This window comes from Carlito syrichta, unplaced genomic scaffold (genome assembly GCF_000164805.1).
Source record: "Carlito syrichta isolate Samal-C Ts95f unplaced genomic scaffold, Tarsius_syrichta-2.0.1 Scaffold111565, whole genome shotgun sequence".
In the NCBI taxonomy this organism is placed as follows: Eukaryota; Metazoa; Chordata; class Mammalia; order Primates; family Tarsiidae; genus Carlito; species Carlito syrichta.
The window spans coordinates 195301-223277 of NW_007055661.1; the positions used below are offsets into that span (position 1 = coordinate 195301).

Below are 27977 nucleotides of genomic sequence, written 5' to 3' on the forward strand. Positions count from 1 at the left end.
AGGGACCCTCTAACTGCTGACCTGAAGTCCAGTTTCACGTGGCTTAAAGGGTTTTAATTTAAAAAAAAAAATTTAATTGTGATAAAACAAACATAACATTTGCCAGTGTAGCTACCATTAAGTGTATGATTCAGTGACACTAATGATACGTGCAGAGGTACAATCATCACTACTATCTGTTACCAGACCTTTTCCATCACCACAAACAGAAGCTCTGTGTCGATTAAATGATAACTCCCGTTCTGCCGCCCTCAGCCACTGGTAATTTCTGATTATTTTCTGTCTATGAAATTTGCCTTTCCTGGGTACCTCACAAGTGGAATCGTGCAACATCTGTCCTTTGCAAATGGCTTATCTCACTTAGCATGATGTCTTGTAGGTCCGTTTGCTTTCTAGCATTTCTTGTTTATAAATAGATAATATTTTGCCGTGTGGATAGACCACGTTGTGTCTATCCACTCATCTGTCCTTTTGTCTGTTGTGAATAATGCTGTAGTGAACTGACTTACAGCCACCTGGTCCAGTCCTTGCTTTTAGTTCTTTTGGGTATGTCTGAGAAGTGTTCATTTTAACCAAGTGAGCAGCTCATTATATTTACAGTGGTGTGCAGACATCACCACTATCTTATTCCAGGATATTCAGTCACCCACGGGGAGGCCCTTTGCCACTAGCAGTTACTCTCCGTCCCATTCACTCAGCCCTTGGCAGCCACAAGCCACTTTGTGTCTTAGTGGTTTTGCTTGTTCTATATGTTTCATATAAATGGAGTCCTATGATTTGCGGCCTTTATGAATATTCTTTTTTCCTTACTTTGAGTGGTCTTTAATGGTGTGAATATTCTTTTTAAAGCAACTTTTACCATGGGACTTTCTGGTGTCTGTGGAAGCTGGATGGTTAGATGAGCTCCACGTGGCTATCACGCAGGTCCAGCGGGATCAGCTCTTGCCAGTCTCACTAACCAAAGTCTCTTTACCAGGGAAGAGAAGAAGTATGTCAGCCGGTTCTGGAAGGACATCTGCGTAGGAGACTTTGTGTGTCTCCGCTGCAACGAGATTATCCCTGCAGACATCCTGCTGCTCTCCTCCAGCGACCCCGATGGGCTGTGCCACATTGAGACCGCCAACCTGGACGGAGAGACCAACCTGAAGCGGCGGCAGGTTGTCCGCGGCTTCTCAGAGCTTGTAAGTGGCCTGCGTCCCCAAGGTGTTGCATACATCACGACCACACATCATCCTTAATGCTGGCCCTCTGGGGCCAGGGCTCCTGCAGTTTTCCCCCTCAATCAGGCCGGGCTGCTTTCCCTAGTAATGGGGACTGAGGGTCTGCTGCCTCTCCCCACCCCAACCTCAGGCTCTTGTGCTCACCTGCTCTCTTGTAAGTCGTGGGTATACATTGGTCCAGCCTCCTAACACCAGAGTCAGCAGGGGACAGTGCCCTTCTCAATTCCCATGATCTCAGCCCATGCACACAGAGGGTGAGTTCTCCATAGTGAGTGCATGTGGACATCTGACTAGTGACAATTGGATGGTGTGAAGAACATGTTCCAGTTTAAGAACTGGGGGGCGGGTATGCAGATTTGACGTGGCAGGCAGGGAAGAGCCACAGGTGTGTCTCCTTGATCAACGCCCAAGAACAACATCCCATTTCCTATCATCCCTTCTTTCCCTACTTCTGAACCCATTTGTATCTCAAATCCGCCCCACCTACTTTTCTCCCAAATGCAATACTTCATAGCTCAGTGTTGCTTTGTATAAATAAGCTGCCTATAAATGTCTGAAATTTAGGTGTGGCTGCCGATAGACATATCCTGTCACTCTTCGTAAGGCCCCATGAATGCCTGAGGAAGTGGAGCTGAGCCTTAATTTGGTCAGAATGGCCAAAGTTAGCACCCTAATCAATTCAGATTTTTTAAAATGTCTTCATCACACCAAAATTGTTTAATACACATGCACATTCTATTTTTTTTTCTTTCTCTCTAAATGTCCAGAGATGGTTTTCTGGTACCTAAATTCCCATTCATACATTATTATTATGAAATAGAAGAACCATCTTACGGAACATAAAGGCAGCAAGTCTCTGAACTTTTAAAAACCCAGCAATGGGAAAACCACAATTCCAACTGCAACATTACAATGCCAAGAAAATTTAAGTGCTCTGTATTTTAGTGAGTTTTTTTCATAATACAGAGTTAGCAGGTGCAGACAGGTTAGGGACTGATAATGATATATGTCAAATGCAAAGTCATATTTTACCAGTCTGATGAATGGTCATTTGGAAATGGTGGCCTCTAGGGAAACGTAAATTAGCAATGATTTGCAAAACTTAGTTACAGATAAGGGATGCCCTTGGTATTCATGAGGGAGCTGGGTGTATTTATCAGGGTCCAGTCCTAAGACAGAAACCACACATACTTCAATCAGCATACATTTGATGTAAATAATTTTTAACGGGCATGAGATTTGAGAAGTGGACACTGAAGCACACAGGAAGGGCTGATGCAAGGGGCAACCACTTCCCCTGGCTCTGAAGCAGACATGCCCTCACATGCATGAAGAACCCCAAGTAGGGATACAGCCATGGCTCCCGGGATGGCAGCAAGGTCAATGAGGGACTGCACTGGTGGAACTTGCTGGAAGTCTTCCCTTGAGAGTCCAGGGGAGGCCATCCCAGGGAGGTGCCAAGCCTAGAAATCTGCTTCATGCCAGGCGCAACCACTGGGCAGGGAACTGCTAGAGCCAGGTCTTGGGAAGACCACGCTTGGTGTGTGGCTCTGAGGGTGGCCCCAGCCACTGCAGTGGATGAAGACTGGTGGTGGCTCTCTAGACAGCCAGTGCTGTGAAGCCAGGCGCTGGGTGCCAAGAGCAGCCGCCTGGGCCCGGGCAGGGCCCCTGCTGTCTGGACTTCTGATTGCTCTGGGCTAAGAGGTGGAAAAAGTGGGAGGCAGGCCGAGTCTTGGAAAAACTGGCAGAACAGAGTAAGTACACACACACACACACACACACACACACACACACACACACACACTCCACACCAAGGCTAGCCCTTCCTTCTCTGACCCCCTCCGGTGCTCTCTACTGACCAGGCAGAACTTGGCTTGTCTTTCCACCCGCCCCATTTTCAGAAACCATTTATGAAGTGCATGTTTGCTTGGGGAAGGGCCCTAAGGAAGAGAGACGTGGTTTGTGTGCTGTCGGGTGTAGTAACTTAAGATGTGGGACCAATACCCAGAATGCTTGGCCTGCCTGGCATTGAGTAGCAAGTCAAGCCATGAGAGCTTCTGTTAGGGGCCTGGGGCTGGAAAGGGGCCATCTGAGAGGTCAGGGGAGGCTTCCAGAAAGAGGTGCTTGAAGCATATTCCAGAGGCTAGACTGGGGAGGTTTTGGGTGCCAGGCAATAGAGGTGGAGACAGCGCTGTGTTTAATGAACAGCACTGGACAAATTAAAGAGTTGAGGGGCTGTGACAGAGAAGCAGGGAGGTGGGCGTGGCCCAATCAAACCCCAGAGCCTGAGGACAAGCCTCAGGCACCAGGCTGGTAGCCCCAGCACCTGGCAAAGGAAACATAGATACTGAGACTTAAAAATAAAGATTTGGGTCAGGCTTGGTGGCTCAGCCTATAATCCCAGCACTTTGGGAGGCTGAGGTGAGTGGACTGCCTGAGCCCATGGGTTCGAGACCAGACCGGGCAACTTGGTGAGACCACATCTCTACAATAAATAAAAAATTAGCCAGGCGTGGTAGCGTGCCTGTAGTCCCAACTACTTGGAAGGCTGAGCCGGAAGGATTGCCTGAGCCCAGCGGATCGACGCTGGGGTGGTGGTGAATGTACCACTGTACTCCAGCCTGGGCTACGGAGTGAGACTCCAACTTAAAAAAAATAAAAATTTAAATTAAGATTTGGTGTAAGAGTTGGAGTGGAATTGTCATTAAGAATTACGAGGGGTCACACTGGTTCAGGTTTCCTGGGGGCCAGCCTGTCTGTACCTCTACTATTGAGGTAAATAATTTTCTGAAGCATTTTCATATGCTTTAAAATATCCTGTAAGACTGATTGTAGTGATGAGAAACAGCAAAGTGAGGTTAGGAGGTTCTCCCCAGGTGGCTCCCCACGGCACCCTCAGGGATTGTGCAGTGCTAGCTGGTTCTTCCTACTGCTTGGACACACACGCTTCTCCAGCCCCCCATGAGGCTTCGTGCATTCAGTCATGGTATGGGAAGGAGTTTCTAGGTCATCCATAACATTTGCACAGTCATTTCTGCAGAGTAAGGAGTTCTTTGGGCTGAGAATTGCATAAAGAAGTCGGGGTTTTTTTGGAGACCCTTTTTGGTAATTTTTTTTTTCATCCAATACGTATTTATTAGCTTCAAGCCCCATTCTGATCAAAACTAGGGGACATCTTTGCCACATGGTGCATACTCAATCTCCAAGTAAATAATAAAGCAGAAATAGGGCTGTGAAGTGTCCGATGAGTGTTGGAATTTCAGCAGGGCAGGTAAAGGGGGACAGGGCGGGCTCCGAGCACAGCTGGGGGGGGTCCAGACTCGAGGCCACATCAGCGTCGGGAAGAGCCATGCAGGAGGTAGCTTCTCTGTGGGCAAATTTACTGAGAAAATATATTCCGACTGCTTGTCTCCTGTGTGGACCTGGTTGGATTGTTGCATGAGTCCCACCTGCACCGACGCATGTCTGTGCAGCACCGTGTGCAGCAGTGACAGTTAGGGCTGGGAAAGACCTAATGCTAACTTTTCCCGGGCTTGTGGCTGTGTGTGCATGCATGGACATGCGCCCTGGGGCATGTTCCAAATAAAAAAGAAAGATGAAAGGAGTGTGGAAACTTCCCTGGGCCGGGGAAAGCTGAACAAGCACTGCTCTAAAAGACCCACCTTCGAATCCCAGCCTGCAGGATCCTGAGATAGAGTGTGGTGTCCCTCTGCCTTGGGGGTACATTGTTACTAGTTCTTGGGTACAGGTGCTTTCAGGTTGGTCTCCTTTATGGAAGCAGTCAGTCCCACCCCAAATTACTTGACAGAATTCAAGAGCACAGAAAATTCCTTTGAAATTCCAAATATGTAGGAAACAAAATAACTTTTTAATTTCTACCTACACAGCTTTCCAAAATTCTCTCTACCACAGGAAAACTAGGAATTAAAAAGTACCATTTGCAAAGTAGTTTTTGTACTGTTTCTCTTTCGCTTTTCAAATTGTTAATCTGTAATTAAATTTAGCGACCTTGGCCATGGAATTGAATGAGGCAACATCATCTATCATCTAAGAGGAAAACGAAGACAGCTGGCTGGGTATGTTAATTGGATCGGCCAATATTAAGCCTCTACAAAAAGATTCATGGTTTTCTTTTATCACTGAAGTACAGTCAACAAGCTCATAATTTATACTAGGACATTTTCATTTTCAAACTTAACAGTCACATACTTTTACTGATGTCTGTATTAAATATGTAACAGGAAAGACACATATCTTGAGAATACAGTAGCTTTATTTATATTAAAATTTTAATTCCAACATGTATGGATATCAAAAGAAATTCAGTCGGGTAGGTAGTATGACTATCTGAGACATACTGTACTTTTTAGTATCAAAAATGGGGAATTTAAGTTTGGCCATATGACGACTTTTTTAAAGTTTCTAATTTTGGTGACTTCAAAATGGATTCTTTGTACTCATTAAATCACCTCTTACAGAGAGTAAAGTACTCTGATCTTAATGAAATGACAACCAAAGCAATAAGAGGTTTTTATTCTATTTAAGGTGGCATACAATATAAAATGCTATCTTTCTCCTTGACTATATTTTCACTGTAAAAAAAAAGGGAAGAGTAATTTAATTAAATTCCAAATTTCTTAAATGTAGTTGAATTGCAGCAGTACTTGCAATGGGTTTGAAGCTTTGTGTATTTTGTTGTGTGTGTTTCTGGAACAGGGGTTTTCTTTACAAGTAGGAAGAGCTGACAATGGGAGCTCTATCGATTTGACACCACGCGTGTCCTCACAAGTGGGTGTGTGTGTGCGAACAGAAGTGTATGCAAATACCTGCGAGTGTGTGCAGGTATGCAAGTGTGAGTGCATATGTCTCAAAGAAGAAAGAAAAATGCAGTGATATTGCTCTATTAGGCATCGCTGTGTGTTGTCTTTAAATTTAGGAGAGGGCAAATATTCTTTCCGGTGCTAAGACACAGTGCTCTAGAAGGGGTTGCCCTGCTGGAGGATGTTCCTGGGGGTCTGGAGTTTTCAGTGTCCATGTTGAGGCCCTGCTGTGGGCTGGTACAAAGAGGAGGATGCCCAGGTGTCCCTCCTGCTCACTGCACCTTAGAACTCTTCATTGCTTGATGGGAGCCTGTGCCTGGTGTCATCTCCCTTCTGCTTGTTTGGTGAGCAGAGCCTCAGCTGGAGGGAACTTCTCTTTCATCTCCACAGCCAATGGGTTTCTTTGAGTTATCCTAATTTTGTTTCTGAGTTTGTAAGAACCTACTTCCCTATTTCACTGGGCTTTCCTGGGGAAGTCACGTCATGCTTTCTGTCTGCCTGTGCTCCTCAAATGGAAGGTGGGATTTGGGATGTCGTTGTGGAGTTCGTGCTCCTCAGAGTTTTGCCCGTCCACAAAGCGGAGGGACTCAACGGACACATTTGCACCTTCATAGGCACATAAACCAGATCTTGTAAGGGTATGTACCTTTAAGGAAAGCAAGAACCTGACTTCAGAAAACACCAGCACCTGCTAGGGGGTGGATGCAGCTGTGCTTCCTGATGTCTCAGTTGGGTTTCACCGTAAAATGAATCCACGGCCTTTCACCGTTATTGATGACTGATCCGTGTGCTGAGGAAGTGGCTTCGTGAGCCCCAGTGAGCATTTCCCTCTGGCTGAGATCAGGCTAAAGCAAATTTCTTTAGTTTATGGATTTTCAGCAAAGCCATGTCACACGGACATCTGTCAGGATGCCTTATGCACCTGAACACACCCCCACAAAGAGCCCAAGAAATGTGGGTGTCATTGCTAGTGACGAGAAGTCCTTGCCTCAGGCCCCAGAGAGCAGGTGCTTAGATACATCCAGGTGGGGGTCATAAGTCAAGAACTGGCCCAAAGTGTCAACAGTGCTCTTGCTCTCTCCTGTAATGACTGACTTTTTCAGCAGCGGCAGCTACCCTTGGCTAAAAACAAGCCCTTTCGTTTTTGTGACTTCAAAGGATTATGGATGCAGGTTTGTTTTGGACAAAACCTCAAATAATTGGTTTGCTCATCCGGCCTTTATCAGGTGTTTCGGAACCTTGAACACCGGGCAGGAAATTCTGCGAGGACGGATTCTGAGTTGACGCCTCTACCTCACCCCGTGAGCCTGTGTAGGCCCTGGAATCTCTTCTCAGGGACTGTGAGTGTTGGGGTTACAAGGCTGAAAGGGGCAGGGAGAAGTTGTGGGAGAGGCTCGTGTTCTGAAGCTGCGGTCCCACTGTTTGTCTCCAGCCTCAAAGACCACGGGCCCAGGGGACTTGGCTGTCAAGGAGGAGGGAGCCCAACCTCTTCTGAGTGCCCGTGCAGGCTGTGCCCCTGCGCGAGGCTGGGGTGTCTGTGATAAACTGCAAATTCTCTGTCGAAAGGAGATCCAGGGACGGGCACAGCCCAGCTTTGTGCCCGTGCTCAGAAAACCTCTCCCCTCTCCGGTGGGAGGAGTGAGACTTTCCCCCATCCCCCTCGCCAGGGGAACAGTGCCAGCTGCCACTCGGGGAGCCCTCACTGTGTGCCAAGCCCTCATCACTTAATCCTCTTGACAGCTCTCAGAGGGGTGCCCTTCTTACACCATTTAAGAGAGGGGACACAGAGGGAGACAACCCCTCACCCACCGGGGCCCAAGTGTGGGGTGGGCCAGGTTTGAGGAGACAGTTGGGACTCCGTGCGCAGTTGTGGGACCCACTCAGGACCCCTGTATGGAGCAGGGCAGCTTCACTGTTGATGATCAGCTTGCTGCGGGCAGGGCTGTGCTCATCCACAGCAGCAGTGAGGTCTAAGATTTTAGCTCCTGCCATTAGCATCTGTGGCGGATGCTCCAGACGTGTGGACTAGAGTGGGTATGTCTGACGCCTGTGCAGTGCAGTGGCACGCATGTCAGTTTCGAGGGCTGGAAGTTTTTGAAAATTTGCTCTGTAAATGCAGTGGTTGGTCACAGCCTACGCTCAATGGCCCACCGGTGTGGGGATGGAATCCCTAAGGCCCTGGTTCTTGTAGGTTTTCCTAGGGGATCTGTTTCTTATCCAGTGAGGGCACAGGCCTGTGGTGGGGGCAGCTTGGTGCCTACGACGAGAAGTGCCCCTGGCCACCACAGTTGGGCCTGGTACCAGTTCCCTGAGAACACGGCCCTGTGAACCTTAATCACACCAGCTCAGGAGCTCACTCTCCATCCTCAGCAAGAAAGTTTCCTGAGGAACCAGGGAGGAAAGGTAGATTTTGTGTCAGAGCCAGCAGGGAAGGGAGCTCCTGGTGTTGGCTCCGATGACGCCCCAGTGTTTGTACTCCAACTCCGTGGCCTCAGGGCCCACCCATCACTGCCAGTCATCCCTGCTCATTTGAGGTTTTAGTGTGGAGGAGTTCAGCAGTGAGGTCACCAGCTGAAGTTTTGGCTGCAGGCAATGGTATTGTCCCAGCTGAAACTCAGAAAGAGAGGTGGCTGAAGGCTTCATCAGGGGCTAGGCTCAGTCATGGGTCGACCGTGTTGTAAATGTGCACATAGCAGATTGCTCAGGCTTGTGTAACAAAGCACCATAGAGTGGGGGGCTTAAACAGCAGAAATTTATTTTCTCACCGTTCTGGAGGCTGGACATCCAAGGTCAGGGTGTTGGCGGGGTTGGTTCCCTTGAAGGCTCTCCTGGGCTTGCAGATGGCCACCTTCTTGGCCTCATGTGGTCTTCCCTCTGTGTGTTTGTGTCCTCATCTTGTCTTATAAGGCCACCAGTCATATTGGATTAGGGCCCACTCTAATGACCTCATTTAACCTTCGTCTCCTCTTTAAAGACCCTGTCTTCAAATAAGGTCAGAGCCTGAAGTATTGGGGTTAGAATTTGAACACGCAAATCTGGGGGAGACAGAACTCAACCCCCTGACAGTGTAATTTCAGGGTGGAGATGATGTCATTCCTGGATGGTGGCATCAACATGGTGATCATCTCAAATCAACCCACTTAGCTGCATTCTACCTCTCCTCACTGTTAGGAAGGGAAAAACGCTTTGTCTTGAACTTACAGCTAGAAATGTGAACCCTGGTAGCCTGGCAGCAGTACCATAGCAAGATGACTACTTCTAGCTGGCTGCAGCCTTCTAGGGAGCCTACGGTTAGTGTATGCATATGTTACATATCAGACACTCTGTGAGTGACAGTGGATGAACAGGAATGAGAATTTTACTATGGGACAGATTTCAAAAGTTTGATTAGAGTGCTTATAGGTATTAGAGTGTGTGTGTATCAGGGTATTAATAAGTAATGTCAGGACAGAAGCTACTAAATATTTCTCTTAGAAATAGTGAGGGAAAACTTTTTAACCTTTTACTAAAAACTGCTTTTGATTTCAGTGTTTCCTTCAAGGAAGGCACAATTTCCATTGGAAGTGGTATCTTTTTTTTTTTTCTGCTCTTTTTTTTGTTTTACGTCATACATGGAATCAGGACATTTCTTACACCAGTGGTAAAAAGAGAGCTCCTCTGGGTGTCAGCCTGGAAACACAAGGCCTGATGGGGACCTGGGTCAGGGGTGGTTGGGGCTCCTGGGTGGACAGGATGGAACTCCAGGTGCCTGCCTGGCTGGAGCTATTTCCAGGAGGGGATGAGGAAGCATTGGCTCTCCTTTTAAGCCGAGGAAGCTGTTGCTGTCCTGGTTACATCTTCCACAGAAAGTCCACAGTCATTGGCTGAGCTGTCGTGGCAGGAGTGGGTGGCCAGGAACCCCTTCTGTCTACCGCCCTGTGGCCCAGGAGGCTTGAGGCACTGACCTTTCCCCCAGCATGATTGCTCCTCTCCTGCCTGTGTTCTGTGGATGGTCTGGTCATTTCTGGGCACGCTGGCCCAGCACTTGATTGAGTGACCTCTCTCTGGCTTGCCCTCATTGAGTCCAGACCACCAGCTGCCAAGTCCTGTGGATTCTGCCAGCACGAGCCCTAGAACCAGGCTTACCTGCAAGAAGGGACTTGTGAGCCAGCCTGCATTGCCTCCCGTGGACTCCCTTGGCCTTACCCTCACCCAGGTGCTGTTTTGGTTGGCCAGGAATGCCCAGTGCCCATCCATGCACCCATCCAGGATGACGACACCTTAGCTGCGGCTCAAATCCAGGACCCAGAAGGGCACACTGTTGGGACCCTGGAGCATATCTGCCTCCCTTTCACCTGGACGCTTCAGGGATGTGAGAACCGCCAAGTCCTCCCTCTTAATAGTGTGGCAGTGGCTAATGTTTGTCAGCTCTTAGCACAGACAGCCAGCATTGTTAGTCCTCACCCTCTTGGGGCTGCACTGGCTATAGTTAGGACCCCCTGGGAAGCTTTAGAAGTCCCCGAGGGCTGGCCCCCCCAAGACTCTAACACTCTTGGTGTAGGGTGCTCCTGGCTCTGCCACTTGGGAACTGCTGCCCGAGATATGTGCAGTATCTTCTTTGTCTTACACATAAGGGGGTCCAGGTCCAGACAGGTCAAGGGGCTCACGCTACATCATGCAGCCAGTTCGAGGAGGGGCTTTGCAGCAACCCAGCACTGTGGCTCCAGAGCCTGTTCCTGCAGTGCTGCCCCCGCCCCACCTCCTCCTCCCTGCCTGTATCCCGGTTCATCCAGCTCACCCTGCAGACTCACTGCTCAGGACCCAGCACCGCCTGCATCTGTCCTCTTTGCTTCCCAGCAACAGCGACCTGGCGTGGCTCCTCCTCATCCGTCTCGGGTGCTGTATCGTGTCCCTGCAGGCTCTTCTCTCTGCAGTCAGCCCTGCGCTCTGCTGCTGCATCTGTCGAGTGATCTGCCCAGAGAGCGGTTTTAACCTTGGCATTCTCAGACTCAAAAAACCTGCAGTGGAGGGTGACACTGTGAGCACCCAGTAAAGTTAAGGAACAGCTCCCCAGACCAGGACAGGCAGAAAGGAATTTGACAACCGACCACAGATGTGACTGTAGTGTGCCACGCCGCATGTGGGCTTGTCTGAAGAAACTGAGAAAGCCAAGACACCAGGCAGGGCAGAGTGTGGGTGCATATGTGTGTCTGTTCTACACATGTCCATATATGTACGGACACACATGTATTATAGGGGGCCTGCCTAAATTTTTGTTTGAAATAAAGGGTTCTTCTGGCTTAAAGGGTTGACAAAACCTCACCTAGATTGTTCCTGAGGTGTCTTCGGAGACTGAGGCGTTGTGACTTGATGCTTCCCTCGGTGAAAACTCGGGTCTCAGGGACAACTGTCCGCATTCCAGGAGGGCTTGCTGAGGTAGGACGAGTGCCCATGGCAGCACGGACCCTGAAATGGGGGTGCTGGAACTGAAAGGGCTGGGTGGGGATTGGAGGGAGCTTCTGGGTATGTGATTCTTCTGTGCCTATGAGCACTGCCCACCCATTTCCTCCACCAAGCATCGACCCTCTCCCAGGCCAGGAGGGAAATCCAGGCCAGGGCAGCCGGTGACCTGGACTTGCTGCTGTGGCCCCTCAGCCTGTGTGCGTGAAAGTAAAACCACGCCTTCTGTGGCCTCTGACGGCACCTTGTGGCTTCCTGTCCTTCTCACCTCTTCCTGCTGGCTCAGAGGAAAGTCCTGTTTCAGGAGAAGCGTGGGCCGCTGGGCGGGGCCTGGGGGGTGCAGGGAGAGCAGTTGGGTGGGGACCCCGGAGTGCTGAGTGCTTATCACAGAGTGGGCTCGAAGACAGGGCAGGTTGCAGTGTCGTGGCGAGTGGACTGGGGGTCTGCCTCCAGCACTTGCTAGCTTGTGACTCGGGAAAGTCATTTGGCCTCTCTGGGCCTCAGTGTCAACATCTGCAAAACAGGATCAATGGCAAAGGTTCTTCTGGTCCACCCTTCGCACAGCACCTGGCAGGCAGTGGGTGTTCAGCAGGTGGCTGTCCTCATCACCATCCCTGCTCCTGTCATGGAAAAGCTGTCTTAACATAGGGGTTGGAGGCAGGAGGAAGGACGGGACTGGCCAAGGGTGAGGTTATGAGGAGAAAGTTTGCCTCTCTGCACATGAGAAGCCCAGGGTGAATGCAGTCAGTTCATCTAGTCACAGAACCAGGGGAGTTGAGGACGAGGCTGAAGCTTGTGAGTATTGGACCAGCCTTGGCTGTCCAGGGCCCTGTCCAGGGCCAGGAGCCTCCAGCCCCAGTGCAGCCTCTTGGAAGGAGGAGACTACATCTTGTTGACTAGAACTTTGGGAGTGACCTGCCCATGCATGGATAGGAGCAGGATGGCCTTGAGGGATGTGGTGTCACTGGAAGCTCCATGCAGGCAGAATGCTAGGCTGTGGGTCGTGGAACGTGGCGTCTCTGGCTTTAACCCAAGCCTACCTGGTTCCCAAGGGCTGCTGAGTGAACCCAGCTGCAGGGGCGGGTAGGTGAACTTCAAGGGGCGAGTTCCAATTTTTTGAGGGAGTGATTTTGTCACATATCGTTGTTATTGGCAGGTGCTCCACAGAGTAACAGAAGGCATTGGCTTCCTGTGCTAGTAACAATTAAACACAGACTCTCCACGAAGCCCCCAGGTTGTGCCGGGCAGACATATCTCCCCTGTGTGTCATGATGGCGTCATCATGGTGGGTCTGCAGGGCTGCCAGTGTTCCCTGGAGACCCTCTGCTTCAAACTGCAGGACCATGTTAAAGTCCGCGCTTACAAAGGGGAATCATCTAGAAGCAAGCCTTACATGATACTTTCTCCGTGTTCTCACAAGTGTTCAGCAGGCAAATTGCAGAGGAGTTGAAACAGAGGAAGTGCATTTCTTTACCTGACCCTGCAGTCCTGCTTCCCCACCAGCACATGTTTCCTGGCCCCAATAATAATAGTAGCTGGCTGCAGTTGTTCACTCTGGGCATTCTTCAATCTGAAGGCAGAAACCCTGTGATTTCTGGTATCATAGGCTGAGTGATAACCCCATCTGTTTCAGGTGATGGAAAGAAGTTAAGGATAGCTGAAATTGTCGGATAAGGAATGTCTTACTCTGTTGCTGTTTCTGATAGTTCTGGAGACTGAAATACAGGATCAAGACACTAGCAGATCCATTGTCTGGTGAGGGTTCTCTCCTGGTCTACAGACAGCCAGCTTCTTGCTGTGTCCTCACAGGGTAGGCAGAGGGAAATGGAGAAATTTCTTGTGTCTCTTTTATTATTATTATTTTTAGAAGCAAGGTCTTGCTTTGTCTCTCAGGCTGGAGTGCAGTGGTGCAATCATAGCTCACTGTAGCCTCGAACTCCTGGGCTCAAGTGATCCTCCTACCTCAGCCTCCCAAGTATTATTATTTTTATTTTTTGTAGAGATGAAATCTTACTTTGTTGCCCAGACTGGTCTGTAATTTCTGGCCTCTAGCAATCCTTCTGCCTTGATCTCTCCAAATGCTGGGATTACAGACGTGAGCCACCACACCAAGCAGTGTCTGATCTTGTCAGGGCACAACCCCCGTTCATGAGGATTCCAGCCTTATGGCCTAATCACCTCTCAAAGGCTCCACCTCCAAATACCATAGGTTAGATTTCAGCACATAAATCTGGGGGACACGAGCATTCCATCTATAACAGGGTACATCCTCGGTCATGGAAACCTGTACTGCATCAGGGACCTCAGGATGAGAAACTGTTGGCCTGTGGTTCCTTGTCTTCACAGAGCCTTGCTCCAGAGTTGAGTCAGTGAAATTGCAGCATTGTCCTCACTTGGAGCCTGTGAGAAGTGCAGGATCCCAGGCCTTACCCAGAGCCATTGAGGCAAGACCTGCATTTTGACAAGCGCCTAAGGGATTCATATACCTCTCCAAGTTTGAGATGCCCTGCATTGTATGGGTTTGGCGTACATAGGCATATTCTTGGGTAATCAGCCTCTGTGTTCTTCTTTCCTGACATAGTTGATATTTTCATAATCCACTAATTAAGGCACTTACAAATAAAGACACAGACACATAGATTAGCAAAAGATGTTCTTTAAATTTTTTTTTTTTTTTTTTTTTAGAAATGGGATCTTGCTCTATTGCCTAGGCTGAAGTGCAGTAATGCAATCATGGTTGACTGCATCCTCAAACTCGTGGGCTCAGGCAATCCTCCTGCCTGAGTCTCCCCAATAGCTGGGACTACAAGCATGCACCATCATGAAGTGCTAATTTAATTTTTTTTTTTTTTTTGCAGAGATAGGGTCTTGCTATGTTGCCCAGGCTTGTCTTGAACTCCTGGCCTCAAGCAATCCTCCTACCTCAGTCCCCCAAAGTACTGGGATTACAGGAATGAGCCACCACACCTGGCAAAAGATGTACTTTTGAAATACTCTGGATAAAATAAAACTGAACATTGGTCTCTCAGAGACACAATTTTAGGGATACTTTCTTTGCATTACTTATTAATTGAGCCAAGTGGGAGCGGCCTGTAGCTAGCTGGCTTTGGTTTGCAAAGTAGCTAATTATTCACAGCATTTATTTGTACTGAGCCTGTGCTTCCTGGGAGCAAATCCTTTTGCAGTGGGTGCTGCAGAATCAGTGCCTTGCTGTGTCCTGGTCTTCATGAACCTGCAGCCTGTGTTCCCTCCAGTTTTCCCAAATAATAACCCAGGAACTCCCAGAAGCAGTGTTTAATCTGGGCACCCATGGCCCAGCCAAGTTGACACATAAAATCAACATCGCATGCATGGAAGCCACGGAAGCTTCAGTCCCAGAGCACTGTTGGAAGGGATGCTGAGAGCCAGAGTCACAGGAGGCCAACCTGGGTGGCTGGCGTCATCTGGGATAAGTTGGGCTCACCAGTTGCCAATATTCAGGTGGCAAACTGATGAGCAAATGTTAAGTTAATGATCAAGAATTAAAAGGATGCCCAGTCCCAGGGAAATTAATTTACTTCATGAATTCCATAGGCAAGGAATTTAGGCTTGTAAATGTTATAACCTTGTTCTCAGCAGGCTAATTTTGCTCGAGATTGAACTGAGTGCAGGTGGAGGAGTGCTAATTTTCAAAAGTAAGTTTCTTTTTCCCATAGATAATAACATCTCAGATCAGTCGAATGACAGTGTAGTTCCTTAAAGACAGGCACTTCATTAAGTGATTGTTTTCATCTGTTCAGTATGAGTTGTTCAAAAAAATCAAAAGTTTGGGAAATTTAGTGTGCTACTAGGAATAAAAGCACAGTTAATTGTCAGTTGCAAACTTTAGCTACCCTTTCATTTTAAAAATAGTTTCATTGGGGTCTGATTGACATGTAACAGTCTGCTTGTATTTAAAGTGTGCAATTTGATTAGCTTTGACTTAAGTGTACACCAGGGAAACCGTGATCACAATCAAGCTAGTAAGCATATTCTTCACCCCCAGAAGTGTATACCCTTTCTGGATCCCTCAACAACACTGAGCTTCCTTCAGTCACTACAGATTATTTTGGATTTTCTGGAGATGTCTGCCCTTGTTTTGTCTGTACTTTTTTTCTTAGAACAAATATTTTGAAATTCATCCAAGTGGTTTGTCTTCATAGTTTGTTTCTCTTAATTGCTGGTTATATTCAGTTGTATAGCTAAAATTCAACTATGTGTCTTGTTGATACATTTATCTGTTGATAGACATTTGGGTCATTTATAGTTTTTGAATGAGATAAAGATGTTATGAAAATTTGTATGTCAGTCTTTGTAGGGACATAGGCTTTCATTCCCTTGGATAAATACAATGTCCAGAGGTGGAATAGCTGATTCTTATGGTAGTTGTATGTTTAGCTTTCTCATAAACTGTCACACTGTTTTCCAAAGACTATTGGCATTCTCACCAACAGTGTAGGAGAGTTCCCGTTCTTCTGTTCTCAACAACACTTGGTGTGGTGAATGGCCAGCTAGTATTTTTATTTTAATTGTGGTAAAATATATGTAACATAAAACTTGCTGTTTTACTATTTTTAAATGTATAATTTAGTGACATTAAATATCATTCACTGGATAAAATATTATGCAGCCATCACCACTGTTTATTTCCAAAATTTCTCATGATCCCAAACAGCAACTTTGTAACCCTATTAAGAAATAATTTTCCATCCTTCCTACTCCTCTAGCCCTGGTAACTTCGTATCCATTTTCTCTTCATATAAATTTGTCTACTCTAGATATTTCATGTAAATATAATAGTACAATAGTTGTCCTTTTGTGTCTGCCTTAATTTTGCTTAGCATGGTACACAGCATAACACGTCAGAACTTTATTCCTTTTTATGGCTTGATAATATTCTGTTACATGGTTATAAGACATTTTGATTATCCATTTTTCATCTGTTTTGTTTTAAAGATCTCAGTCCAACACTTAATTTCATATAATAAAATAAGTGTTCCAATGAGCTGAGTAGAAGAGATAGGTTTTGCAGACAAAGAAAGATTGAAGAAAGGGGAAGCAAAAACCAAAAAGTGTATGCATTACTTTTAGACAGGACAGTAGAAAAATAACTGATTCCTTAATGCTAGTTTACTTCAGGCTACTGTATTTGTGTAAGAATTAAAGCAGATGGACCTCCGTTATCATGCTGATTAGCAATTTTAAGCTGGCTTTTTGGAAACTGGCTAACTCTCCTGACTTCTCTGAAGGGCAGAAAACAACTTGGTTTCATTTGGTAATGTGGAACTTTGGCTTGGGTGACTCCATTTTGATTTTAAGTCTGATCTATAGGGACCTAGCACAGAAACTTAATCCCAAACAATGACTTTCTATAATTTTTATCGAAATTTTCCCCTTTTTGGTCACCTAGGCAAGAGCCTGACCAAAACATAGGGCATCAGTGTTACTCTTGGTTACCATCATTCTGGGTTCCTGGTCCCACCATGCCATTTGTAGGTGACCTGTCATCCTCAATACCATGCGTTTCTTTGAGTTTTTTGTTCCAGCCAGAGAGAGACTGCCTGACGTTTGACAGGTGGCTGTGTGGAAACGTTTAACTGCAGTATTAACCTACCTGAAAGAGGTAGGCATAAGTCAGGACAAATTAAAAGGTGTGAGAGTCTCATGGTAGATAGGGAGTCTTATTCTGATGGTCTTGTGAAAAACTGTTTGCATCATGAAGTAGGTAACTTCTTGTCCATTTTGCACTTTGAATGTCTCTGGTTGTGGTTTCAGTGTTCTGATAAACTCTGTCTGTGATACACGTATCAGGCATGAGACTTGTTCCTTGAAATTTACATAGGGTTGTCCATCTTCAGCTTACAGCATTTCAGAAACTGAGCAGTTCTTGTTCTTCATTGGAGAAGAGAAAACTAGAACTTTCGAATCTCGAACAAGGCTACAGTCTAACAATAGGTGTGCTATAGTTTTCTTTTGAAATATAATTTTCTCTCTATAGTCACTCTCATTTCTACTAGAGATAATCACAGTAAGATCAATTTGCCAGATTGTTTATGTAAGGGCAGCAAGAATAACCACATTGGCTCCTTTTAAGTTTGCTTTGCTGGTAATTTTGACAAGGACTTAGATTGGACTTTTAAAAACCTCTGGATGCTAGAAAGCCAAACCCAGGTAGATATAAGCCTTGTCTGCAGTACCTAATATCTTGAGGATAGGCCTGCCAGGAAGTGACAGCTTTTCACTTACTTACTGTACAGCTGGGATCCCTTAAAGCCAAACATTCTATGCACTTTTTCAAATATGAAACTCCATTCAAAGCCTTGGCAGTATAACCAATGTTTCTTGTTGTAACCTGCTAAAGAGAGCAGATTCGTCTTGACTTATACAAATAAACATATTGCCATAAAAAATAGTAATACTCACGAAAAGTTTCCAAACTATGAAGGATCAGGTAAGGAGAAAAAGTACATGTTTCAAATTTTGTTTACAAAAGCATGTTTTATCAAACTGCTGTAAGCTGTAGATCACTTAAAAGAAAAATGAAGTTTCCTTAAGTCTGGAAAACCAACATTAAAAGAGCCAGCCATGTTGCCAATAAAGAAGCCTTAAAAATCCACAATTACTTCTCATTGGTTCATTCAGTCTCCTGTAACTCATTCTTGCTGTGATTTTAGCAGTTTCATAGACCCATTAGTTTCTTCATTGGAGTTTTGGAAATTCAGTCCAATAACATGAGCTCAAAGTTATTAGAAACCTGTACTTGACCGAGTTCTTTTTATCTTTCTTTGAATCTCCTTGAAGACATGGCACTTTAGGTTTATAATTGCTTACAGCAACCTTTCAGAAGGACATCAGAATAAAGCAATTAACTATGAACATCAAGATTTAAAACGGCCATGGTTAAAATGACCTGATGAGAGTTCATTATAATAATGATGTAGTAAACAAGGAAATTTGGTTATTTCTGAACCAATATTATGACTGGTAGCACTTATGCCAAAATATATCAGATTTCTAAGAACTTTAAATGATTTTGGAACCGCTCTTGATAGTATATCTTTATAAATATAACTCAAAAAAGATTAAACATCATTTTTTATTTTTCAATGCTTCTCAATCAATTTCATATATCAGATAAATCCAAACTGGTTTGAATGTCTCTCTTTTACAGATTTTTTTTTTTAGAAGTTCCAGGGCTGTCTGGAACATCCTAACATTAGTTGGGGGTCAAAAAATTTAATTGTGATTTATGAGAAGTTTGTCAGATACCCAAAGTTTAAAGTACGAGATCAAAATAGGATCACAGGTTACTATGAAATAAAACCAAAATGACAAAATATTTCAAAGGTATAAAGCACAAAACATTTTCTTGACAACCATGGACTCTATTTTCTAGCTTCGTTACCTAAAAGATAAAGGAAAACTTTTTGGTTTTCTGTTAAGAGCAGGTCAATGCTCTAAGAAAACCTTGTTCTAACACAGGGACCCAAACTCAGGCCTTGCATCAGCATCCTTTTGATGCTAATGCCCAATTTTTAGAAAACTTATACGTGATGGCCTTCTAATTTTACCCAGCTTTATCACATGAGACTTATCTTCTGCAGATCTTGCCTAAATCTTTGATTTTGCCCTTTCTACCTGTGCTTAAGATAAAAAATGTACTTTCCTTTTCCCCACATCATCTTGCCCACTCAGTTTTCTCTCATGCAAAAGAAAAAGTTACTCTCTCTCCAGTTTTTTTTAACCAAAAATAAATCCTCATAACCTTTTTTGCATTTCTGCTACTTACAGGTTCCTTCCTAGCTTGTTTCTGTTTCCTTCTTAAATTCATATTTTGAAACAAACTTTAAATAACCTTTGGATTAGATAAAATTGCTCTTTTTATATTTTTTCACCAAAATCAAATCTTACTTTCCTTGTACACTTTGCAAATTACATGTATTAACTTGAATTTTAAACTCTCAGCAACCATTTTTTAATGAAAACCTAGGAAATTAGCAGTTTTGAACTGTTTTTCACTCATCAACATTTTATGAATTTACATTTCACAATTTATAGAAGCATGTCATTTTCTCTTATAATGATTTTTTAATGTTTACTAACAGGTCCAAATATATTTAGCTTCTCTATGCAATATAAATAATAAGATGACAAAGTGTATAAACTCTAAACTTACACTTAATAATGTTTTAGAATTTTATCTAGAAATGACCTGGACATTTAATGAATATCTATGACTTAATTTCACTTTTTTTTTTTTTTTCTGAGTCAACTCACTCTCTCGTCCAGGCTGGAGTGCAGTGATAAGATTTTCACCGCGATCTCGAACTCCTGGGTTCAAGTGATCCACCTGCCTCAGCCTCCTGAGTAACTGGGACTACAGGCACGTGCCAGCATACCTGTCTAAGTTTTTTATTTTTTGTAGAGATGAGGTCTCGCTATGTTGCCTAGGCTGGTGTCATACTCTTGGGCTCAAGCAATCGTCTCGCCTTGGCCTCCCAAAGTGCTGGGATTATAAGCATGAGCCACTATGCCTATCCCTGTTAATTTCATTTTAAGGTTTCAAGTTACCAAAAACAGTTTGAAACTATGAAGAATTCACTTATATACATTTAAATAATATTTGCACTTACTTAATTTACTCATTTTAACAATTACGTTTGAACTTTTAATGAAAATTTCGTAGATGTTGAACTTAACAACTATCATCTCAAGTTACTTCTCTGTTAACCAGTTTTATAGCTTGCAAGTGTTAGGCAGTCACTCCCTAAGCAAGAACCCTGCAGTAAAATATATGGCTGTTTTGCTGATCAGAAGGCACAGCCATTTTCATTAAGCCAACAATGTTAAACTAACCATCTTTACTGAAGGTTTACCCAAATCATGTGAACTAAAATAATTTGAAAGCCGGGCTCGGTGGCTCAGCCTGTAATCCCGCGCCTTTGGGAGGCTGAGGTGAGTGGATTGCCTGAGCCTGCGGGTTCGAGACCCGCCCGGACAGCGAGACCTCATCTCTACAATAAATCAAAAAATCAGCCGGGCGTGGTAGCGCATGCCTGTAATTCCGGCTACTCGGAAGGCTGAGGCGGAAGGATCATCGGAGCCCAGGAGGCGAGGCTGCAGTGGCCGGGAGCGGCCACTGCACTCCAGTCTGGGTGACCGAGTAAGACTCCAACTCAAAAAAATAAAATAAAATAAAATAATTTGAGTTACATTTTATTCTTTTCTGATTATTTGGTTTAAGCATATTGACAAAAGATGTCAAACTCCCGAAAAATATTTAAGATGGTTTATTCTGAGCCAATCGTGAGTGATCTTAGGGCCATGACACCCATCTCCAAGGAGGTCCTGAAAACGTGTGCTCACTGTGGTTAAATTGTATTTGGTTATATACATTTTAGGAGGACAGAAGTTATAGAAAACCAAAAATCAATACGTATGGGATTTATACTGGTTTGATCCAAGAAAGTGGGGCTTCTTCATGTGGGGGCTTGCAGGTTATAGGTAGTCTCAAAGATTTCTTGACTGTTAATTAGTTAGCAAGATTTTGGCTTCTATCTAGGAAATTTTAAAATCAGTTGAGACAGGGGGTGAAAAATTCCAAATTTTTTGATACACAGATGAAGCCTCATAGGTGCAGACCTCAAAGAGTATAGATGTCTTAAGTCACCTAGAGTCTGGGAGTTCCCAAGAGACAGCTTTACAAGGTCATAAAATACTTTGATTTTCCTTCTTTATCTGTTATGTGATATTATGCCAAAGTCAGGTTGGAAAGTAAACATTGTCTAGGGTAATGAAAGAAAAAAAATCTCTCCCTAGGCCTCTGAGTTAGGAATTTGGAAAGGTAAAAATGAAAGTCGGTCCTTAAGCACTTACTTTTTCTTTAGGCAAATTAATCAGAGCTCTCATATATTTCATTAGAGAAATACTACATACACAAAACATGTATAGACATACAGATGTGCAGACAGAGCAGATCTTACCAGATTCTTCATTTGCCAGTTTTCTCTCCCTGTTTTGACTATCAGTCTTCTGATTGGATACAGAGGGGAGACACCCTTACAAATGGAGATTTCCTATATGATGTAAACTTATTTTTGCATCTGTAAATAGCTGTAAATAGCTATTTATGTTTGTAAATAGCTAGCCTAATGTCAAAAAGTTGTATTTTGGAGGCAGCTTTAGTCCAGACATAGACTTTTCAGCTTAGACTGCTTCTTTTATTTTTTTTTTTTTGAGTTGGAGTCTCACTCTGTCGCCCAGACTGGAGTGCAGTGGCCGCTCCCGGCCACCGCAGCCTCAACCCGCTGGGCTCTGGTGATCCTTCCGCCTCAGCCTTCCAAGTAGCCGGAATTACAGGCATGCGCTACCACACCTGGCTGATTTTTTGATTTATTGTAGAGATGAGGTCTCGCTGCCCAGGCGGGTCTCAAACTCGCGGACTCAGGCAATCCACTCACCTCAGCCTCCCAAAGGCGCAGGATTACAGGCTGAGCCACCGAGCCCGGCTAGACTGCTTCTTAATTAGTTTCTGACTTTGGGGCAGAGCCCGTTGGTGAACAGGGCGAGGAACAGCAGGAGTTTTCCTTGGAGGCCATTAAATTCTAGTGGTTAACATGGAGATCAAGGGATAGGTAGCTTGTTTTTAAGGATTTTCTTCGAAATCTTTGGGGGCAGCCTCTTTTTCCAGTGTCCTGGTTATTTGCACAAATGACAAGAATTTTTTGGAAACTGTTGTTTTAGGGTTCACTTATTGGAGAAGCATCCCAGGGCAGTCCCAAAGGCATTCTAGGTCAGGGTTCCCCAGCTCCCAGGCCGCAGAATCAGACCACACAGAGAAAGTGAGCTGCAAACAAGCGAAGCTTCATCTATATTTATAGCCACTCCCCATCAATCTCATTACTGGCTGAGCTGCGCCTTCTGTCAGATCAGTGGCAGCATTAGATTTTCATGGGAACCTAAACCCTATTGTGAACTGTGCATACGAGAAGTCTAGGTTACCTGCTCCTTATGAGAATCTAATGCCTGATGATCTGAGGCAGAGCTGGCAGTGATGCCAGTGCTGGGGAGTGGCTGCAAACATAGATTAACATGAGCAGTGAAGTTTGACTACACATCCCCTCTCCCCTCCCAACCCGTCCATGGAAAAATTATCTTCCACAAAGCCAAATTATCTTCCACAGAGCCAGTCCCTGATGCCAAAAAGGTTGAGGACTGCTCTTCTAGGTTGCTCATTGCTGTGAAGCTGAAACACTTTGGGAATGACTTTTAAGAGCTCATTTGTTTGTCTTATTGATGATGAACATTCTTACTGGGGTTAGGTGATATCTCCCACAGAATGGGAAAAAAATATTTGCCAACTGTATATCTGACAAAGGCCTAACATCTAGGATCTACAAGGAACTCAAATGCACCGAAAGGAAAAAAAACAAACAGTCCCTTTAAAAAGTGGGCAAAAGACATGAACAGACACTTCTCAGAAGAAAACATATGTACAGCCAACAGATACATGAAAAAGTGCTCAGCCTCACTCATCATCAGAGAAATGCAAGAACAGAGTACAATATGTTCTCACTCATAAGTGGAACTTGAACAATTATAATACTATAAGAAAGCATTTGGCAGTAATGGGAAACTGTCAGGGGAGGGGGGGTGAGTTAGGCAGTTGAAGGAAACTGTTGGGGGGGGAGGGGCATACCTCATCAACAAGGGTACCTTCAAAATCAATGTTTGTATACCTAACCCTGAATTGTACCCCACATCTTTATAATAAAAAATTTTTTTAAAGGAGCTCTTTTGTGATCTTGTGACTTTGCCTGGCTCATAAGTAGACCAGGTGGAGCTTGTTGGGTCCATGATATCATTCTCAGGAGAATATGATTCTGCCTCTTGTATCCCTTTGGGACTTTACCATGTCCCACCAAGATGTGTATTAGGTGGTAGAAGTCAGATATCCCAAGGTCATAAGTTACAATTAAGATCTTAACTTCTTTAGAAACTTTTTGAAGGTACTTCCTAGGTAGGTTCCTAGGAAAATTTTAAACTATGTCCCTGAGCTCTACTTTTTCTGGGGAGTGCAAGTCACAAGGGATTATCTCCTGAATTTTTGGGTGGTTCTGTCTTAGAAGGAAACTTTACTTTTTCAGAGAAGAAGGACAATTCAGACTGAGAGATCGTAGAGTATGCATATTCAGGAGGAGACCACGAATATACATGAAAGAAGGGTAGGGGGGAAGATAGGAGTCATGTTAGTTCTATCATTCTCAGTGAGGGGGAATATTTTGCATTTGCAGCTTTTCATTAGCTGTCACAATGAATCTTTATAAAAGGCTGTTTTAGAATCCTATTGTCTCTTTGAGGCTTCTGAATCCCAGTAAGAATCCCATTCTCACTGCCTAAATTGGGAGGCCTAGGATTCAAGTGTACTTCTTAGAAAGAACAGTTTTGTTTATCTGGAACATTCCACATAATGACTATCATAATTCTGAATTATCTTTAGTAAGATTTTGCCACTTCTGTAAATATTCACACCTTCTGAACCAGATATTTTACACATGAAAAAGGCAGGTCTACAGGAAAGTGGAACACTCAGATCTTGAGATACTAAGAATTCCATTTTTATGTTGAATCTTGGGTGTCTCAGAGCCAGGATGGCTTTGCCTTTGAGATTTCCTTGACCAATTTAACTGGTGAGTTTCCATTTTCTTTTTGACCAATCAGACACCTGAGGCTTCCCTTACCCAAAAACATAAGAAAAAAGAACTCTTATATCTGTGCATTCCAAAAGCTGGAGTTCATGACCCCTGTGTTAACTACTTACTATAACTGGTGTCAGTTACCTTTCAAACTGCAGCTCTTTATGCTAGATGCAAATGGAGTGGAATTCACATTTCTATCCAGCCAGACTCTAGTCTTTCATGGAACCATGCAAGAGACATTTTGAAAGAGGGAAACACATGCAGCTCTTGCCAGTGACTTGTCAGCCACTACAAACCCAAAAGTCTTGTGCCCTGCCACAAGACAGACTAGCTCTAGGTACGCCTAAAGCCAAAGATACCAGGAGCTCTAATGCAAAAAAGAGCAGAGCTCAGAGCTGAGAAGGACTTATTATTCCCCAGGTTCCATGAGGAAGACAGAAGACCCCCCTAAAAAGAGGATCAACAACTTCTTTTCCTCAAAGAGTCTCAGGGTTGTTAGCAGTCTCCTTCAGGTCCTTTCTTTGATTGCCAGATCTATCAAAAAAAAAAAATTAACAGCAAGTTTAGTTTAAAGATCTCAGTTGGCTTTATTTGTGATTCTAGAATTGGACACCCTTCATTCCACAAAATAGAATCGGTGTTTCCTATCCACTTATCTGTTGATGAACACTTGGGTTATTTCCACTTTTTGTCTATTATGAATGACACCCCATTGAACATTGGTGTACAAGTATCTTTTTGAGCCCTTGTTTTTAACTTTTTTGGATTATACTTAGGGTGGAATTGCTAGGTCATATGATAATTGTATGTTTAGCTTTTTGAGGACTCCCAAACTGTTTTCCAAAGTGGCTGCACCATTTTACATTCCCACCAGCAATGTATGAGGATTCTGATTTCTCCAAATCCTTGCCAAAACATATTTTCCTTTTAAAAAAAATTATACCCATATTAGTAGCTTTGAAATCGTGTCTTATTGGGGTATTGATTTTCATTTTTCTAATGACTGATAATATTAAACATTTTTCATGTGCTTATTGGCCACTTGTGTATCTTCTCTGGCTAAATATCTGTTCAAGTCCTTTGCCCATTTTTAAATAAGATTGTCTTTTGGTTTTGAGTTGTAAGAGTTATTTATATATTCTGGACATTAAACCCTTATTAAATATATAATTGCAAATATTTTCCTTCATTTTGTAGATTGTCTTTTCACTTTAATGACAATGTTTTTCTCATGTACAAATGTTTTTAATTTTAATAATCTTTTAAATCTATTTTTTTCCTCCTGTTGCTTGCACTTTTATTCTCATATCTAAGAATACATTGCTAAATCCAAGTTCAGAAAGATTTACCATGTTTTCTTCCAACAGTTATACCTCTTTTATTTGAATCATTTATTCATTTTGAGTTCATTTTGTGTGTGGCATCAAGTAGGGGTTCAAATACATTCTTCTGAGTGTGGAAATCCAGTTGTCCCAGCAACATCGGTTAAAGAGACTTTTTTTCCCCTCATTCAGTGGTCTTGGCACCATTTTGAAAATCATTTGAAGTCAGGCTCAGTGGCTCATGCCGGTTATCCCAGGAGGCTTTAGGAGGCTGAGACGAAAAGATTGCATGAGCTCAGGGGTTTGAGACCAGCCTGGGCAACTTGGTGAGACCTCATCTCTAAAATAAATCAAAAAATTAGTCAGGTGTGGTGGTGCATGCCTGTAGTTCCAGCTACTTGGAAGGCTGAGGTGGAAGGATCACCTGAGGTAAAGGCAGTGGTGGCTGAGTGTACTACTGCACTCTAGCCTGGGAGACAGAGTAAGAATCCAATTAGAAAAAAAGAAAGAAAATAATTTTAATATATATGTGAGAGTTTATTTCTAAGCTCTCTAGTCTAGTCTGTTGATAGTATTTCTATCCTTATGCCAGTACCACACTATTTTGACAACTGTAACCTTGTAGTAAAACTTATGATATCAAGATACATGAATCCTCCAACTTCATTCTTCTTTTTCAGGATTGTTTTGGCTATATGAGGCCCCTTACAATTGTACATAAATTTGAGGATTGACTTTTTTATTTCTGCACAAAATGCTGTTTTTTATTTTTAAAAAAGAATATGTATATATATATCCAGGTCTCACTCTGTGGCTCAGGCTTAGTACAGTGGCATAATTACTACAATCATGGCTCATGGCAGTCTTGACCACTTGGACTCAGGCGATCTTTCCACCTCAGCATCCCAGGTAGCTTGGGCTACCACACCTGGCTAATTTTTATTACTTTTTTTTTTTTTTGGTAGAGTTGCCATTTTGCTATGTTGCCAAGCTGGTCTCGAACTCCTGGGTTCAAGCAATTCACCCGCCTTGGCCTTTCAGAGTGCTGGGATTATAGGCATGAGCCACTGTGCTTAGCAGTGACAGAGACTGCACTGTATCTGAAGATTACTTTTGGTAGTATGGCATCTTAACAATATTACGTTTTTCTGTACATGAACACGGGGTGTCTTTTCTTTCAGCAACATTTTGTAGTTTTCAACATGTACCTCTTCCACCTTCTTGGTTAAGTATATTCCAGGTATTTTTTTAGATGCTGTTTTATTTGTTTATTTTGTTGTTGTTGTAAACTGATAGTTTACAATTGTATAAACTTATAGGGTACAAAGTGATGCTATCATTTATGAGTACAGTGTGGAATAATTAAATTAAGCTATTAACATGTCCATCACTTCAGTACTTAACATATTTTTGTGTTGAGACATCTAAAATTCACTATCTTAGTAATTCTGGAATGCATATCTATTAACTGCATTTGCCACATTGTACAGTGAAACTAAAAATACATGCTCCGTCTTTCTCGTTCTACTGAGATTTTGTACCCTTTGACCATCATCTTCCTATTTTCCCTATCCTCCAACCTCCATAACCACAATTCTGCTCTCTGCTTCTGAGTCTGATCTCTTTAAATTCATATATAATTGAGTATAATAGCTATTTGTCTTTCTGTTCCTGGATTATTTTATTTAGCATAATATTCTGTAATAACATCCATGTTGTTGCAAATGACAAAATTTTTTTTCCCTTTTTATTTTTTGTAGAGGCAGAGTATTGCTATTTTGCCCAGGCTTTTCTCAAACTTCTGGTTTCAGGTAATTCTCCTATCTTGACCTCCCAAATTGCTAGGATTAGAGTGTGAATCCAGAATTTTTTTTTCTTTTTAAAGCTGAATAGTATTTTATCGTGTATATATACCACATTTTCTTTATTCATTCATTCATTGAATGAATGTACTACAGTGACCATAGGAGGGCAAACTGATTTCAAATCTTTTGGGTAAATCCCCAGAAGTAGGATTGTTGACTCATGTGGTACTTCTGTTTTTAGTTGTTTTGGGGACCTCCATACGGTTTTCCATAATGGTGTACTAATTTACATTCCCATCAACAGAGTATGAGTGTTCCTTTTTGTCCATCTCCTTGCCAACATTGGTATCTTTCATCTTTTTTATAATAGTGATTCTGACAGGTGTGATATGATATCTCATTATGGTTTTAATTTGTATTTCCCTGATTAATGATGTTGAACATTTTTTCATATGCCATTTGTGTGTTGCTTATGAAAAATGTTTATTCATATCCCTTGCCCATTCTTTTATTTTTTAATCTTTTTATTATAAATATGTAGGGTACAATTCAGGGTTAGGTATACAAACATTGATTATGCAGGTACCCTTGTTGATGAGGTATGCCCCTCCCTCCGCTAGCAGTTTCCCTCAACTGCCAATCCCACCCTTCTCCC

General features: G+C 43.6%; 1 protein-coding gene across 1 annotated transcript in view; it reads left to right on the forward strand.

The window, feature by feature from the left end:
- The window catches only part of ATP10A (ATPase phospholipid transporting 10A (putative)), a 115459-nt gene that overhangs the window by 15044 nt on the left and 72438 nt on the right, over nt 1-27977 (forward strand). The window contains 1 exon segment of the mRNA XM_021718381.1: nt 925-1181. Within this exon segment, the coding sequence (XP_021574056.1) occupies nt 925-1181 (257 nt within the window).